This window comes from Ranitomeya imitator, chromosome 1 (genome assembly GCF_032444005.1).
Source record: "Ranitomeya imitator isolate aRanImi1 chromosome 1, aRanImi1.pri, whole genome shotgun sequence".
NCBI lineage: Eukaryota > Metazoa > Chordata > Amphibia > Anura > Dendrobatidae > Ranitomeya > Ranitomeya imitator.
In genome coordinates, this window is record NC_091282.1 from 602,144,210 (window position 1) to 602,162,674 (window position 18,465).

The 18,465-nt window shown below is 45.2% G+C and overlaps 1 protein-coding gene across 4 annotated transcripts in view; it reads left to right on the top strand.

Annotated features, from left to right (window-relative positions):
- The window catches only part of PBXIP1 (PBX homeobox interacting protein 1), a 62,715-nt gene extending 48,923 nt beyond the window's left edge, over positions 1-13,792 (top strand). For 3 of the 4 annotated variants that reach the window (XM_069768617.1, XM_069768627.1, XM_069768635.1), the window contains exon 10: positions 11,477-13,792. In XM_069768617.1, the coding sequence (XP_069624718.1) occupies positions 11,477-12,497 (1,021 nt within the window). In that variant the 3' untranslated portion in view covers positions 12,498-13,792. Of the gene's footprint in view, positions 1-11,457 lie in introns of all 4 variants that reach the window. The other variant, XM_069768643.1, reaches the window with a different exon arrangement.
- The last annotated feature ends 4,673 nt before the right edge of the window (positions 13,793-18,465 follow it).

Here is an 18,465-nt window from a genome sequence, read left to right on the forward strand (position 1 = left end):
CGGACATTATATCAAAATAGAGGGTGTCCAGATAAATTTGAGAAAATATGGGGCAGATGGAACTCCTCCCATCACACTCTATAATTTAATAATAATTTAGAATACATGTGAGAAGTGGGGTTCGTGGTTTTTGGGACATTGCTTACAGAGTGAAATTTATACGAAATTTTATTTTGGCGGCGTTTTCTTTCTTTCTTTCTTTCTCTTTTAGTAGTTAGTTTAGTTAAGGTTATACAACAAGATACCAGTGATCGACATGCACCATTTGTTACCCTTGTAATACTCTAGAAGTGATAATGTAATGAGAGTAATTGCATTTCATGATATAATGGAAAATGATGGATACAAGTGCAAATGTGTGTATTGTATGATTTATTTTGCAACTAATAAACGAATTTAAAAAAAAAAGTCAAATGGCGCTCCTTCCCTTCCAAGCCCTGCCGTGCGCCCAAACAGTGGTTTACCCCCACATATGAGGTATCAGCGTACTCAGGACAAATTGGACAACAACTTTCGTGGTTCAGTTTCTCCTTTTACTATTGGGAAAATAAAAAAATTGTTGCTGAAAAATCATTTTTGTGACTAAAAAGTTAAATGTTCATTTTTTCCTTCCATTTTGCTTCTGCTGCTGTGAAGCACCTGAAGGGTTAATAAACTTCTTGAATGTGGTTTTATGCACCTTGAGGGGTGCAGTTTTTAGAATGGTGTCACTTTTGGGTATTTTCAGCCATATAGACCCCTCAAACTGACTTCAAATGTGAGGTGGTCCCTAAAAAAAATGGTTTTGTAAATTTCGTTGTAAAAATGAGAAATCGCTGGTCAAATTTTAACCCTTATAACTTCCTAGCAAAAAAAAATTTTGTTTCCAAAATTGTGCTGATGTAAAGTAGACATGTGGGAAATGTTATTTATTAACTATTTTGTGTCACATAACTCTCTGGTTTAACAGAATAAAAATTCAAAATGTGAAAATTGCGAAATTTTCAAAATTTTCGCCAAATTTCCGTTTTTATCACAAATAAACACAGAATTTGACCTAAATTTACCACTAACATGAAGCCCAATATGTCACGAAAAAACAATCTCAGAACCGCTAGGATCCATTGAAGCGTTCCTGAGTTATTACCTCATAAAGGGACACTGGTCAGAATTACAAAAAACGGCAAGGTCTTTAAGGTCAAAATAGGCTGGGTCATGAAGGGGTTAAATAATATTAATAATAAATATTTCACAAAGAAAAAAAGAAATTACTAACTTGAATAATTAACTTTTGAATTTTTTTAAAGTACCCCTTTAACCCCTTTCTGCCATTAGACGTACTATTGCGTCCATGTGGGGTGGGCTTTACTTCCCAAGGACGCAATAGTACGTCATATGCGATCGGCAGCGCTCACGGGGGGAGCGCCGCCGATCGCGGCCGGGTGTCAGCTGTTTATCGCAGCTGACATCCGGCACTATGTGCCAGGAGCTGTCACGGACCGCCCCCGGCACATTAACCCCTGGCACACCGCGATCAAAGATGATCGCGATGTGCCGGCGGTGCAGGGAACCACCGCGCAGGGAGGGGGCTCCCTGCGGGCTTCCCTGAGACCCCCGGAGCAACGCGATGTGATCGCGTTGCTGCGAGGGTCTCACCTCCCTCCCTGCTCCCTCCAGCCCCGGATCCAAGATGGCCGCGGATCCGGGTCCTGCAGGGAGGGAGGTGGCTTCACAGAGCCTGCTCAGAGCAGGCACTGTGAAGGCTGCAGCGCTGCATGTCAGATCAGTGATCTGACAGAGTGCTGTGCAAACTGTCAGATCACTGATCTGTGATGTCCCCCCCTGGGACAAAGTAAAAAAGTAAAAAAAAAAAATTTCAAATGTGTAAAAAAAAAATAAAAAAAAATATTCCAAAATAATGAAAAAAAAAAAAAAATATTATTCCCATAAATACATTTCTTTATCTAAATAAAAAAAAAAAACCAATAAAAGTACACATATTTAGTATCGCCGCGTCCGTAACGGCCCGACCTATAAAACTGGCCCACTAGTTAACCCCTTCAGTAAACACCGTAAGAAAAAAAAAAAAAAAAACGAGGCAAAAAACAACGCTTTATTATCATACCGCCGAACAAAAAGTGGAATAACACGCGATCAAAAAGACAGATATAACTAACCATGGTACCGCTGAAAACGTCATCTTGTCCCGCAAAAAACGAGCCGCCATACAGCATCATCCGCAAAAAAATAAAAAAGTTATAGTCCTGAGAATAAAGCGATGCAAAAATAATTATTTTTTCTATAAAATAGTTTTTATCGTATAAAAGCGCCAAAACATAAAAAAATGATATAAATGAGGTGTCGCTGTAATCGTACTGACCCGAAGAATAAAACTGCTTCATCAATTTTACCAAACGCGGAACGGTATAAACGCCTCCCCCAAAAGAAATTCATGAATAGCTGGTTTTTGGTCATTCTGCCTCACAAAAATCGGAATAAAAAGCGATCAAAAAATGTCACGTGCCCGAAAATGTTACCAATAAAAACATCAACTCGTCCCGCAAAAAACAAGACCTCACATGACTCTGTGGACCAAAATATAGAAAAATTATAGCTCTCAAAATGTGGTAACGCAAAAAAATATTTTTTGCAATAAAAAGCGTCTTTCAGTGTGTGACGGCTGCCAATCATAAAAATCCGCTAAAAAACTCGCTATAAAAGTAAATCAAACCCCCCTTCATCACCCCCTTAGTTAGGGAAAAATTAAAAAAATGTATTTATTTCCATTTTCCCATTAGGGCTAGGGTTAGAGTTAGGGCTAGGGTTAGGGCTAGGGTTAGGGCTAGGGTTAGGGTTAGGGTTAGGGCTAGGGTTAGGGCTAGGGTTAGGGCTAGGGTTAGGGCTAGGGTTAGGGCTAGGGTTAGGGCTAGGGCTAGGGTTAGGGCTAGGGTTAGGGCTAGGGTTAGGATTAGGGTTAGGGCTAGGGTTAGGGCTAGGGCTACAGTTTGGGTTGGGGCTAAAGTTACAGTTAGGGTTTAGATTACATTTACGGTTGGGAATAGGGTTGGGATTAGGGTTAGGGGTGTGTCAGGGTTAGAGGTGTGGTTAGGGTTACTGTTGGGATTAGGGTTAGGGATGTGTTTGGATTAGGGTTTCAGTTATAATTGGGGGGTTTCCACTGTTTAGGCACATCAGGGGCTCTCCAAACGCGACATGGCGTCCGATCTCAATTCCAGCCAATTCTGCGTTGAAAAAGTAAAACAGTGCTTCTTCCCTTCCGAGCTCTCCCGTGTACCCAAACAGGGGTTTACCCCAACATATGGGGTATCAGCGTACTCAGGACAAATAGGACAACAACTTTTGGGGTCCAATTTCTCCTGCTACCCTTGGGAAAATACAAAACTCGGGGCTAAAACATATTTTTTGTGGGAAAAAAAAAGATTTTTTATTTTCACGGCTCTGCTTTATAAACTGTAGTGAAACACTTGGGGGTTCAAAGTTCTCACAACACATCTAGATTAGTTCCCTGGGGGGTCTAGTTTCCAATATGGGGTCACTTGTGGGGGGTTTCTACTGTTTAGGTACATTAGGGGTTCTGCAAACGCAATGTGACGTCTGCAGACCATTCCATCTAAGTCCTCATTCCAAATGGAGCTCCTTCCCTTCCGAGCTCTGCCATGCGCTCAAACGTTGGTTTCCCCCAACATACGGGGTATCAGCGTACTCAGGACAAATTGGACAACAACTTTTGGGGTCGAATTTCTCCTCTTACCCTCGGGAAAATACAAAACTGGGGGCTAAAAAATAATTTTGGGGGGAAAGATTTTTTTTTTTAATTTTCACGGCTCTGCGTTACAAACTGTAGTGAAACACTTGGGGGTTCAAAGCTATCACAACACATCTAGATGAGTTCCTTAGGGGGTCTAGTTTCCAAAATGGTGTCACTTGTGGGAGGTTTCTACTGTTTAGGTACATTAGGGGCTCTGCAAATGCAATGTGACACCTGCAGACCATTCCATCTAAGTCCTCATTCCAAATGGAGCTCCTTCCCTTCCGAGCCCTCCCATGCGCCCAAACAGTGGTTCCCCCCCACATATGGGGTATCAGCGCACTCAGGACAAATTGGACAACAAATTGTGAGGTCGAATTTCTCCTGTTACCCTCGGGAAAATACAAAACTGGGGGCTAAAAAATAATTTTTGTGGGAAAAAATTTTTGTTTTATTTTTACGGCTCTCCATTATAAACTTCTGTGAAGCCCTTGGTGGGTCAAAGCGCTCAGCACACATCTAGATAAGTTCCTAAGGGGGTCTACTTTCCAAAATGGTGTCACTTGTGGGGGGTTTCTACTGTTTAGGTACATTAGGGGCTCTGCAAACGCAATGTGACACCTGCAGACCATTCCATCTAAGTCTGCATTCAAATGGCACTCCTTCCCTTCTGAGCCCTCCCATGTGCCCAAACAGTGGTTCCCCCCACATATGGTGTATCATCGCACTCAGGACAAATTGGGCAACAAATTTTGGGGTCCAATTTCTCCTGTTACCCTCAGGAAAATACAAAACTGGGGGCTAAAAAAATAATTTTTGTGGGAAAAAAATTTTGTTTTATTTTTACGGCTCTGCATTATAAACTTCTGTGAAGCACTTGGTGGGTCAAAGTGCTCACCACACCTCTAGATAAGTTCCTTAGGGGGTCTACTTTCCAAAATGGTGTCATTTGTGGGGGGTTTCAATGTTTAGGCACATCAGTGGCTCTTCAAACGCAACATGGCGTCCCATCTCAATTTCTGTCAATTTTGCTTTGAAAAGTCAAACGGCGCTCCTTCCCTTCCGAGCTCGCCCATGCGCCCAAACAGTGGTTTACCCCCACATATGGGGTATCAGCGTACTCAGGACAAATTGTACAACAACTTTTGGGGTCCAATTTCTTCTCTTACCCTTGGGAAAATAAAAAATTGGGGGCAAAAAGATAATTTTTGTGAAAAAATATGATTTTTTATTTTTACGGTTCTACATTATAAACTTCTGTGAAGCACTTGTTGGGTCAAAGTGCTCACCACACCTCTAGATAAGTTCCGTAGGGGGTCTAATTTCCAAAATGGTGTCACTTGTGGGGGGTTTCAATGTTTAGCCACATCAGGGGCTCTCCAAACGAAACATGGCGTCCCATCTCAATTCCAGTCAATTTTCCATTGAAAAGTCAAATGGCACTCCTTCGCTTCCGAGCTCTGCCATGCGCCCAAACAGTGGTTTACCCCCACATGTGGGGTATTGGCATACTCAGGACAAATTGTACAACAATGTTTGGGGTCCATTTTCTCCTGTTACCCTTGGTAAAATAAAACAAATTGGAGCTGAATTAAATTTTTTGTGAAAAAAAGTTAAATGTTCATTTTTATTTAAACATTCAAAAAATTCCTGTGAAGCACCAGAAGGGTTAATAAACTTCTTGAATATGGTTTTGAGCACCTTGAGGGGTGTAGTTTTTAGAATGGTGTCACACTTGGGTATTTTCTATCATATAGACCCCTCAAAATGACTTCAAATGAGATGTGGTCCCTAAAATAAAATGGTGTTGTAGAAATGAGAAATTGCTGGTCAACTTTTAACCCTTATAACTCCCTAACAAAAAAAAATTTTGGTTCCAAAATTGTGCTGATGTAAAGTAGACATGTGGGAAATGTTACTTATTAAGTATTTTGTGTGACATATCTCTGTGATTTAATTGCATAAAAATTCAAAGTTGGAAAATTGCGAAATTTTCATAATTTTCGCCAAATTTCCGTTTTTTTCACAAATAAACGCAGGTACTATCAAATAATTTTTACCATTGTCATGAAGTACAATATGTCACGAGAAAACAATGTCAGAATCACCAGGATCCATTGAAGCGTTCCAGAGTTATAACCTCATAAAGGGACAGTGGTCAGAATTGTAAAAATTGGCCCGGTCATTAACGTGCAAACCACCCTTGGGGGTAAAGGGGTTAACAAGAGTTTGTTATGTAATGATCAGATGTATTAACTATTTCTGATCATTTTAACAAAACTATAACTCATCCTAGGAGCCACAGCTTCTGTGTAACGAACTAGAACTGATCCATCTCTTCTCCGCAGAATCCAGAGAAATACTGAACTAAATGAACTAATCTTTTGAACTAATCTTTTCAGTGAACTAGTTCATGGTGAACTAATCACCAAAATGAACTAGATTTCCCATCACTACTGCCCTGTGATGCTGCTCTTCATTCTGCCCCAGGGATATTAGACCACCCAAAAGGGGAGGGAAATGGTGATGTCAGCAGTTACTGCCCCAATTTTCCAGCAAAGAGTAAAGCTGCTAAATCTTACTATAGCTGCTTGAGGTCTAAAACGGAAAATGCTCCCCCTAGTGGTAAATATGTATATTTGTAGAAAAATATATAATATTTTTCATATGGAAATGTTTGCAAACAGTGCAAACATTGCATTAACCCCTTAGTGACAGAGCCAATTTGGTACTTAATGACCAGGCCAATTTTTGCAATTCTGACCACTGTCACTTTATGAGGTTATAACTCTGGAACGCTTCAATGGATCCCGCTGATTCTGAGATTGTTTTTTCGTGACATATTGTACTTCATGTTAGTGGTAACATTTCCTCGATATTACTTGCGATTATTTATGAAAAAAACGGAAATATGGTGAAAATTTTTAAAATTTTGCAATTTTCAAACTTTGTATTTTTATGCCCTTAAATCAGAGAGATATGTCACGAAAAATAGTTAATAAATAACATTTCCCACATGTCTACTTTACATCAGCACAATTTTGGAAACAAAATTTTTTTTTGTTAGGGAGTTATAAGGGTTAAAAGTTGACCAGCAATTTCTCATTTTTACAACACCATTTTTTTTTAGGGACCACATTTCATTTGAAGTCATTTTGAGGGGTCTATATGATAGAAAATAATGAAGTGTGACACCATTCTAAAAACTACACCCCTCAAGGTTCTCAAAACCACATTCAAGAAGTTTATTAACCCTTTACGTGCTTCACAGGAACTGAAACAATGTGGAAGGAAAAAATGAACATTTAACTTTTTTTTGCAAACATCTTAATTCAGAACCATTTTTTTATTTTCACAAGTGTAAAAACAGAAATGTAACCATAAATTTTGTTATGCAATTTCTCCTGAATACGCCAATACCCCATATGTGGGGGTAAACCACTTTTTGGGCGCACCGCAGAACTTGGAAGTGAAGGAGCGCCGTTTGACTTTTTCAATGCAGAATTGGCTGGAATTGAGATCGGACGCCATGTCACGTTTAGAGAGCCCCTGATGTGCCTAAACAGTGGAAACTCCCCACAAGTGACACCATTTTGGAAACTAGACCCCTTAAGGAACTTATCTAGATGTGTGGTGAGCACTTTGAACCCCCAAGTGCTTCACAGAAGTTTATAACGTAGAGCCGTGAAAATAAAAAATCGCTTTTGTTTACACAAAAATGATCTTTTCGCCCACAAATTCTTATTTTCACAAGGGTAACAGGAGAAATTAGACCACAAAAGTTGTTGTGCGATTTCTCCTGAATACGTCGATACCCCATATGTGAGGGTAAACCACTGTTTGGGCGCACCGCAGAGCTTGGAAGTGGAGGAGCGCCGTTTTACTTTTTCAATGTAGAATTGGCTGGAATTGAGATTGGACGCCATGTCGCGTTTGGAGAGCCCCTGATGTGCCTAAACAGTGGAAACCCCACACAAGTGACACCATTTTGGAAGCTAGACCCCCCATGGAACTTATCTAGATGTGTGGTGAGAACCTTGAATGCCCAAGTGCTTCACAGAAGTTTAGAATGCAGAGTCGTGAAAATAAAAAATATTTTTTTTTCCACAAAAAAGATATTGTAGCCCCCAAGTTTTTATTTTCACAAGGGTAACAGGAGAAATTGGACTGCAATAGTTGTTGTCCAATTTATCCCGAGTACGTTGATGCGCCATATGTGGGGGTAAACCACTGTTTGGGCGCACGGCAGAGCTCGGAAGGGAAGGAGCGCCTTTTTGGAATGCAGACTTTGATAGAATGGTCTGTGGGCATTATGTTGCGATTGCAGAGCCCCTGATGTACCTAAACTGTAGTAACCCCCCACAAGTGACCCCATTTTGGAAACTAGACCCCCCAAAGAACTTATCTAGATGTGGGGTGAGAACTTTGAATGCCCAAGTGCTTCACAGAAGTTTAGAATGCAGAGTCGTGAAAATAAAAAATATTATTTTTTTCCACAAAAAAGATATTGTAGCCCCCAAGTTTTTATTTTCACAAGGGTAACAAGAGAAATTGGACCACAGAAGTTGTTGTCCAATTTATCCCGAGTACGCTGATGCCCCATATGTGGGAGTAACCCACTGTTTGGGCGCACGGCAGAGCTCAGAAGTGAGGGAGCACCATTTGACTTTTTGAGCGCAAAATTGGCTGTCGTGTTTGGAGACCCCATGATGTACCTAAACAGTGGAAACCCCCCAATTCTAGCTCCAACCCTAACCCCAACACACCCCTAACCCTAATCCCAACCTGATCCATAATCCTAATCACTAACCCTAACCATAATCACAACCCTTACCCCAAAACAACCCTAATGTCAACCCTAACCATAACCCTAATCAAAACCCTAAATCCAACACACCCCTAATCCTAATCTCAACCCTAACCTCAAACCTAACCCTAATCCCAATACACCCCTAATCACAACCCTAACCTTAACCCTAATCCCAAACCTAACCCTAATCCCAAGCGTAACCCTAATGCCAACCCTAACCCTAATACCAACCCTAATCCAAACCCTAACCCTAATCCCAGCTCTAACCCTAACTTTAGCCCCAACCCTAGCCCTAACTTTAGCCCCAACCCTAACCCTAGCCCTAAGGCTACTTTCACACTTGCGTCGTTTGGCATTCCGTCGCAATCCGTCGTTTTGGACAAGAAACGGATCCTGCAAATGTGCCCGCAGGATGCGTTTTTTGCCCATAGACTTGTATTGCCGACGGATCGTGACGGATGGCCACACGTCGCGTCCGTCGTGCACTGGATCAGTTGTGTTTTGGCGGAGCGTCGGCACAAAAAAACGTTCAATGAAACGTTTTTTTGTACGTCGCATCCGCCATTTCTGACCGCGCATGCGTGGCCGTAACTCCGCCCCCTCCTCCCCAGGACATAGATTGGGCAGCGGATGCGTTGAAAAACTACAGCTGCTGCCCACGTTGTGCACAATTTTCACAACGTGCGTCGGTATGTCGGGCCGACGCATTGCGACGGCCCCGTACCGACGTAAGTGTGAAAGAAGCCTAACCCTAAATTTAGCCCCAACCCTAACCCTAAATTTAGCCCCAACCCTAACCCTAGCCCTGTCCCTAACCCTACTTCTAACCCTAACCCTACCCCTAACCCTAACCCTAAGTTTAGCCCCAACTGCTGTTCTTCTGCCGGCCGGCAGATGGAGACAGATGGCGGGCGCACTGGGCATGCGCCCGCCATTTTCTTCTGCCGGCGGCCAGGAGGAGCAGCAAGAGGATCCAGGGACCTAGGTGAGTATGCTAGGGTCCCCGAATCCCCCTATTTCTCTGTCCTCTGATGTGCGATCACATCAGAGGACAGAGAATTACACTTTACTTTTTTTTTTTTTTTTTGCGGTCGCCGGTAAACAGTTAATTACCGGCGATCGCAAAACAGGGGTCGGTAATACCGACCCCGATCATGCTCTTTGGGGTCTCGGCTACCCCCGGCAGCCGAGACCCCAAAGATTCTCCCGGTGCTGGCTGGCGGGCGCACTGCACATGCGCCCGCCATTTTGAAGATGGCGGCGCCCACCGGGAGACACGAGGAGCATCGGGGGAGCTAGGTGAGTATTGGGGGGCCACCTGGGACCCCTTTTCTCTGTCCTCCGATGTGCGATCACATCGGAGGACAGAGAAATTAAAAAGAGAAAGCGTTTTTGTTTTTTTTTTGTTGTTTTTTTTTGCGATCGCCGGTAAACGGTTAATTACCGGCGATCGCAAATGCGGGGTGGGTTAACAAAACCCCGAATCATGTTCTCTGGGGTCTCGGCTACCCTCGGCAGCCGAGACCCCGGAGAAAATCGGCCTCTGGGGGGCGCTATTGACTTTTTCCACAGCGCCGTTAATTAACGGCGCTGTGGTTTAAGTACCCTTAGCGGCCGCCGTTAAAAGGCGTATCGGCGGTCGCTAAGGGGTTAATACATTTTAATTACTATTTTAAGCTTAATTTCACAAAAAAAACAAAATACAAGAAAACTAGTGGCACCTTTCCTTTAACTGGACGTGGTCTTTGTTCTATTGAGTTTTTCCAAATGAGCTACTTAGGACTCTAACAGTGCATTCACTATTTGGGCCTGTGTGCCGTCTGTTATTGTCCAATGTGGGAGTTGCTGTAAGGGTACCGTCACACAGTGCCATTTTGATCGCTACGACGGTACGATTCGTGACGTTCCAGCGATATCGTTACGATATCGCTGTGTCTGACACGCAGCAGCGATCAGGGATCCTGCTGAGAATCGTACGTCGTAGCAGATCGTTTGGAACATTCTTTCGTCGCTGGATCTCCCGCTGTCATCGCTAGATCGGTGTGTGTGACACCGATCTAGCGATGCATTCGCTTGTAACCAGGGTAAACATCGGGTTACTAAGCGCAGGGCCGCGCTTAGTAACCCGATGTTTACCCTGGTTACCAGCGTAAATGTAAAAAAAAACAAACAGTACATACTTACATTCCGGTGTCCGTCAGGTCCCTTGCCGTCTGCTTCCCGCACTGACTGACTGCCGGCCATAAAGTGAAAGCAGAGCACAGCGGTGACGTCACCGCTGTGCTGTGCTTTCACTTTACGGCCGGCAGTCAGTGAGTGCGGGAAGCAGACGGCAAGGGACAGACACCGGAATGTAAGTATGTAGTGTTTGGTGTTTTTTTTTACGCTGGTAACCAGGATAAACATCGGGTTACCAAGCGCGGCCCTGCGCTTAGTAACCCGATGTTTACCCTGGTTACCCGGGGACCTTGGCATCGTTGGTCGCTGGAGAGCTGTCTGTGTGACAGCTCCCCAGCGACCACACTACGACTTACCAACGATCACGGCCAGGTCGTATCGCTGGTCGTGATCGTTGGTAAATCGTATAGTGTGACGGTACCCTAAGCCACCTTTTTATCTAACTAGAATCATGTCTGCACCATCTGATGCCTCCATAGACAGTATGCACACAGCACGTTAATGAGTAGTTAACCCTTTGTAATCAGACATTAGTGGGGAATACATTTCCACATTGTCTAATTTAGCCATCGTCAGTCATGAGACCTTCAGCCGTTCCGGCTCAGCCACCTCTTCCTTTTCCCTTGTAGCATGAGTTGGAGGGCAGCAATACTTGTAGATTATCTGATTATCTTTTGTTATGTCACCAGTCACTGGCACTTCCTCTAATAACATCTTCTAGGTCTTAATTCCCCTTCTAGATTTGCCAAGAAGGATGAGCAGTGGAAGACCAAGCACCACAAACAATCTGGAAAACTGGTGAATTATGGCCAAGCCCTTAACAGTTCCGATGACCAACATCTCATGGAAAATCAGCCCTTGAGGACTGATCACCATGTAGGCTCCCGTGATTTCAAACATATGAAAATGCACACAACGTGGCCTACAAACACTCCAAACAAAGACAAATCTGATCACAAATTTGAGATGCAACACAATCCCAAAACCCATCACCGATCACCCATATACAATGACCATGCTGAGAACGATGGTTCTTTTCATCATACTGACCACCATTCTGAGAAGAAATCCAAATACCCCCACAAGTCTGGGGCTGGCAAACACAATGATCGCCACTTTCACAAACCAGATGAGGAAGATGGAGACTGGCAGAAGCACAACTCTGAGTCTTACAAAAGGCCTAAGTATCCTGATGAGGGGTTTAGAATGGATTCTTATAAGTATAAAGGTAAGAATCCCAATAAATCTAAGGAAGACATAGAACGTAAACACTGGCCTAAGAAACATGAGAAAGATTCCAACAACAAACGGCATCTGTCATCCCAGAGTTATGGAGACCATCATGATCACAAACCATGGAGAGATGGTGACTACAGACATGGACAGCCTGACTCTAATCACAAGTTTTATCAAGGAAACAGTCAACATTACCCTTCAAAGAGTTACTACCAGAAGCATGAAATCGATGGCAGATGTAGAGGCTACCACTACAAATATGATGAAGCTGAGAATGGGCAAGAGAATTACCAGAAGCATTGCAAGGACAAACATGGAAATTACCTTAAAAAACATGATGTGGCCAAGGATCGGCATTGGGACTACCACAACAAGCAGGGCAAAGACCACAAGAATGGCGACAACAGGGATGGGGATTACCACAAGCACGACAAAACCTATAAGCATGGAAACGTCAGGGATGGAAATTACAACAAGCACGAGAAAGACCATAAGCATGGAGACGACGGATTGGGATTATCATAAGCATTAAGATGACAGGGATGGGGACAAAGACCACAAGCGTGGAAACAAGAAAGATAGGGACTATCGCAAGTATGACAAAGACCACCATAAGCATGGAGATTGCAAGAATAAACATATTAACTGCTACAAATAAGATGATGAGAGAAGACCAAGGGACTACCACCACAAGCACGATGACCACCATAATCCCCCCAGGAAGTATTAGATAATTTTCCATGGTCTGGGGTGAGGAGTGTTTATGATAAGGAGATGGTAGAATCAGGAAGATTTTGTGTGGCTCATTGCTGTTTTAGTCTCACGTTTGCATAGTTCCCACTGTTTATGACCACCTGACATCTTCCAGGATTTGGTTTGCTTAGGACATTTGCACTTTTTGTTGGTTTTGCCCCTCCTGCCTTCAGCATGAATTTGGCACTCCTTTCCACATTTCGGTTGTCCCCCTCCAGTTTTCCATCTTGTTACATCTTTGCTGTGTTTTTTTCTCTTTGATCTTCTGTATATGTAGACAATAGAAAGTAGAGGGTAATAGCAGTTCTTACCAGTAACCTGTTAGGAGACTAGGAAGGGTCAGATTGTGGAGAGGCTCAGTATCTGGCCCCCAGATAAGTGGCCAATCAGTTCATGGTGTAAAGGTACCTTCACACTGAGCGACGCTGCAGCGATACCGACAACAATGTCGATCGCTGCAGCATCGCTGTTTGGTCGCTGGAGAGCTGTCACACAGACAGCTCTCCACCGACCAACGATCCCGAGGTCCCCGGTTACCAGGGTAAACATCGGGTTACTAAGCGCAGGGCCGCGCTTAGTAACCCGATGTTTACCCTGGTTACCAGGGTAAACGTTAAAAAAACAAACACTACATACTTACCTTCAGCTGTCTGTCCTCCAGCGCTCTGCTTTCCTCTGCACTGTCAGACGTCACCGCTCTGCTTTCCGGCTGGCCGGCGCTGACACAGGAGGAGTGCAGAGAAGCAGAGCGCCGGTGACAGACAGCTGAAGGTAAGTATGTAGTGTTTGTTTTTTTAACGTTTACGCTGGTAACCAGGGTAAACATCGGGTTACTAAGAGCGGCCCTGCGCTTAGTAACCCGATGTTTACCCTGGTTACCAGTGAAGACATCGCTGGATCGGCGTCACACACGCCGATCCAGCGATGTCAGCGGGAAGTCCAGCAACGAAATAAAGTTCTGGACTTTCCTCAGCGACCAACGATCTCCCAGCAAGGGCCTGATCGTTGGTCGCTGTCACACATAACGATTTCCTTAAAGGGAACCTGTCACCCCCGTTTTTTGAGATTGAGCTATAAATACTGTTAAATAGGGCCTGCGCTGTGTGTTCCTATAGTGTATGTAGTGTACCCCGATTCCCCATGTATGCTGAGAAATAACTTACCAAAGTCGCCGTTTTCGCCTGTCAATCAGGCTGGTCAGGTCGGGAGGGCGTGGTGACATCGCTGGTTCTTCCTCAGCTTTACGTTGGTGGCGTAGTGGTGAAGACACAGCGCGCGATCTGCGCTGTCATCCCTTTCGTCGGTGGGGGCGGCCATCTTCCTGGGGCCGCGCGTGCGCAGATCGAGTGCTCTGCTGCACGGGGCTTCAGGAAAATGGCCGCGGGATGCCGCGCGTGCGCATTAGAGATCGCGGCGGCCATTTTCCCAAAGCCGAGTTTGCATCTCGGCTTTGGGAAAATGGCCGCCGCGATCTCTAATGCGCACGCGCGGCATCCCGCGGCCATTTTCCTGAAGCCCCGTGCAGCAGAGCACTCGATCTGCGCACGCGCGGCCCCAGGAAGATGGCCGCCCCCACCGACGAAAGGGATGACAGCGCAGATCGCGCGCTGTGTCTTCACCACTACGCCACTACGCCACCAACGTAAAGCTGAGGAAGAACCAGCGATGTCACCACGCCCTCCCGACCTGACCAGCCTGATTGACAGGCGAAAACGGCGACTTTGGTAAGTTATTTCTCAGCATACATGGGGAATCGGGGTACACTACATACACTATAGGAACACACAGCGCAGGCCCTATTTAACAGTATTTATAGCTCAATCTCAAAAAACGGGGTGACAGGTTCCCTTTAATGATATCGTTGCTACGTCACAAAAAGCAACGATATCGTTATGTGTGACGGTACCTTAAACCTAAAAGAAGTCCATATGGTTTATCACTTGTGCTCCTGGCCTTAAGTTTGTAGATGATTGAAAGCTGTTCATACGTGTAGACTGCCATGAATCGTGTCACCAAGGCAGTTATCAAAGGAAAGGGTCCACATTATTTCAGCGGCAGTCACTGCTCTTACTGGGACAGATGTTCCAGACTCACTGCAGATGCAGGTCCAATTAATAGAAGTGCTGTCCAGGTCACAGATGGAGGCAGAGATCTCGGGTTTCTTCTGGAATTTTTACGGACCATCCCAAAATGTCAAGTAGTATAATGTCTGTCTAAAATCCACACTATGCAATAATAAAAAACACCAGCCCACCCCTAGGCCGCTAGAGGCACCAAATCCATGGGACTAGATGTAATCCAATGGAGGCAAAAAAGGGATTGATCAAGCATCCAGCGATTTTTGCAAAATTTATTGAAGAAGGTGTAAAAATATATAAAATGCTAATAAAATGACAGCATAGCAGCAACGCATTACAAACGCACACAGCATTCTTTGTCAGAGCTGTGGTCATCCACCAATAGACGTACACATAGAACATCACGTGATCAACCTAAAAACAACAATCATCAGGTGTGAATAAAATTCAGAAAGGACATTTCATTAGATAGAATCTCCCATGCCAGTATGTGACCCCATAATGACACATGGAAATGAAAACAAATCAATATGCCTCATGGTCTCCGAGCCGCTTTCCAGTTTCAATGTGGAGAAAACCTTTTCTATCTTATTGACCCGAAAAACATAGATGTCTCGCCATGATGTGACTGGACAAAATGTCTAGAAGCATGAGACTTGGAACAGTTAGTATCACGAAACTGCAGATACCCGGGAGATATTGGGTGAGGTGCTCTTTCACACTCCTGGTGGTGAGCTGTTTGGTGAGGAGCTCTTTCACACTCCTTTTGGTGAGATGTTCTGAGATGCGCTCTTTCACACTCCTGGTGGTGAGATGTTCGGAGATCCCCTCTTTCACACTCCTGGTGGTGAGATTATTTGGAGAGGCGCTCTTTCACACTCGTGGTGAGATGTTAGGGGAGTTGAGCTTTCGCACTCCTGGTGGTGCGGACTACATACAGTTTGTTGCATAATGTACAGTTGATTACGTATATAACATTGTCACTGCTACAATAGTATTGTTTAGTCTGCACTATACTTTTAGCTTTGTGAAGGGTCCAGCCAGGATATCCAGGGGACACTAGGGCAGATTGGATGTACCATCTAGACACCTGCAGCCCTAAGGGTCTGGACATTCGCAAAGAACACTATAGAAAAAATCATTTACGATTTGTTTTCTTCATTTCCTTGTGTCATTATGGGGTCATATACTGGGGGGTTCTATCCAATGAAATGTCCTTTCTGTATTTTTTTCACACCTGAGGATTGTTGTTTGTAGATAGAACATCACATGATCAATGTGTACGTCTATTGGTGGATGACCGCAGCTCTAACAACGCCGTGTGCATTTGTAACGCGTTACTGCTATGCTGTCTTTTTTATTAGCGTTTTATATATTTTTACACCTTCTCCAATAAATTTAGCAAAATCGCCTGAAGCTTGATCAGTCCTCTCTTTAATGCTTAAAATCTGCACAGTCCTCTCCACCATGGAGTTGGGACATTGGCAGCAAGGACAAACCCTCACAAGGCAGCAGCGGGAAAAGTGGGGTTAGCCAAAGTCAGAAGTGGATCTGAAAGAATGTCTTTATCTTGTTACTTCTGTCTCCTTTCTTAACGCTTCCCCAGTCTTTATTCTACCTTTCTATGTACTCCATTTTCCTCTTCTGTCAGGCTTCTTCCTTTGTCTTCTACTTCCGTCATTCTCTGTCTTTTACGCCTCTCCATCCTTTCCTTTTTCAGGCTGCTCCGTCCATTGTTTCTCTCCTTGGTGTGTACTTCTTCCCGCACCTCCATCCCTCTCCTGTTTTATTTTTCTTTGTCCTTCTATCTTTCCTTCTTTCTGCCTCTTTTTTTTTCCCACCTTTGAGCTTTTTTCCTGCCTCTCTCCGTGCTGTAGACTTGTACTTCTAGTGTTTTCTTCTCTTCTGGCCTTGGTGCCGAGTCTGTCCTCTGTGCAGGTATTGGTGATGTGGCCCCGATGGCTGCCCCTCTCCTGATTGTTTTAGAGCTGGCCATTGCTGCTCTTCTCGTCCACTCACTGGGTTGCTTTTTATCTTTTTGTGTGTTTGTTGTGGTTTGCTGTTTTAATTTAATTCTCACTGATCTAATGCATTTTGGAAATAAAAGTTTTAAAATGTTGCAGTTTTTTTTTATTATAAACTAAGAGGGGCCTTCTCCAGAGTGAGCATAGGTGGGTGTACCAATGCACAGTTGGAGCAGTCAGCTGGCATTCAAAAGGACAGGGCGGCATCCTGGGCAGTGCTAGCAGTTGCTTGTGATGAGAAGAGGCCAGAAGTCCCGAGTCCTAAGGTTGGAGGTAGCCAGACATCCCAAGAACGAGGGGTGGGAACAACCAGGAATTTTTGGTACACTGAGAGACGAAGGTCCGGAGTCACCGTTGCGAGGGGCAGTGGCAGCCGGGAGTCTTTGTTGCGAGGGACAGTGGCAGCTGGTTATCACCAATGCAAGGAGAAGTGGGAGCCAGGAGTCTCCACTACGAAGAGAGGCGGCGGCTGGGAGTCCCTGGTACAAGGGTTGACCAGTAGTTGCCGAAGCGAGGAGAGGTGGCAGCCGTTAATCCCTCAATTCCAGTGGCAGTGGAAGTCAGGGTTTGATGCTGCAGAAATACGCAACAGTGTGCACGTAGCCGAAACCAGGAGAGGAACAGAGGAAAGGCTCATACAGACACGTCTTCGCTCCTTTGGCTCATACAGGCACATTACAGCTCCTGCAGCTCGTACATTCACATCGCGGCTCGTACAGGCACGTCGCGGCTCCTGCGGCTTGCAAAGGCATGTCACCACTCCTGCGGCTCGTACAGGCATGTCACGGCTCATAGGGTACGTTCACATTTGCGTTGTTGTGTGTTGCGTCGGCGACGCAACGCACAACGCATGCAAAAACGCATGGTTTTGTGACGCATGCGTCCATTTTTGGCTTGCTTTTGGACGCAAAAAAAATGCAACTTACTGCGTCCTCTGCGCCCTGACGCTTGCGCCAAAAATAACGCATGCGTCACAAAACGCAAGACAACGCATGTCCATGCGCCTCCATGTTAAATATAGGGGCGCATGACGCATGCGTCGCCATGGCTGCACCCGACGCAACGCTAATGTGAACGTAGCCTTACAGGCACTTTGCGGCTCCTGCGACCTGTACAGGCATATCACCACTCCTGCGACTCGTACAGACACGTCTCCATTCCTGCGGCTCGTACAGGCATGTCGCGGCTCCTGTGGCCCGTACAACAGGCACGTCTCCGCTCCTGCAGCTCGTACAGGCATGTTGCGGCTCGTACAGGCATGTCACCGCTTCAGCAGGTTCATTCACGTCTCCGCTTCTGCGGCTCGTACAAGCACGACGCGGCTCGTACAGACACGTCACCACTCCTGCGGCTCGTGCCGGCATCTCTCAGCTTGTACAGGCATGTCACCACTCCTGCGGCTCGTACAGGCACGTCTCCTCTTCTGTGGCTCGTACAGGCCCGTCACCACTCCTGCGGCTCGTGCCGGCATGTCTTAGCTGGTACAGGCACGTCGCCACTCCTGCGGTCCGTACAGGCTCATACAAGCTCTGCGTGGCTCTAGGCGACTCGTACAGGCACGTCACCGCTCCAGCAGGTTCATACATTCATGTTTCCACTCCTGTGGCTCGTACAGCCACGTGGCGGCTCGTACAGGCA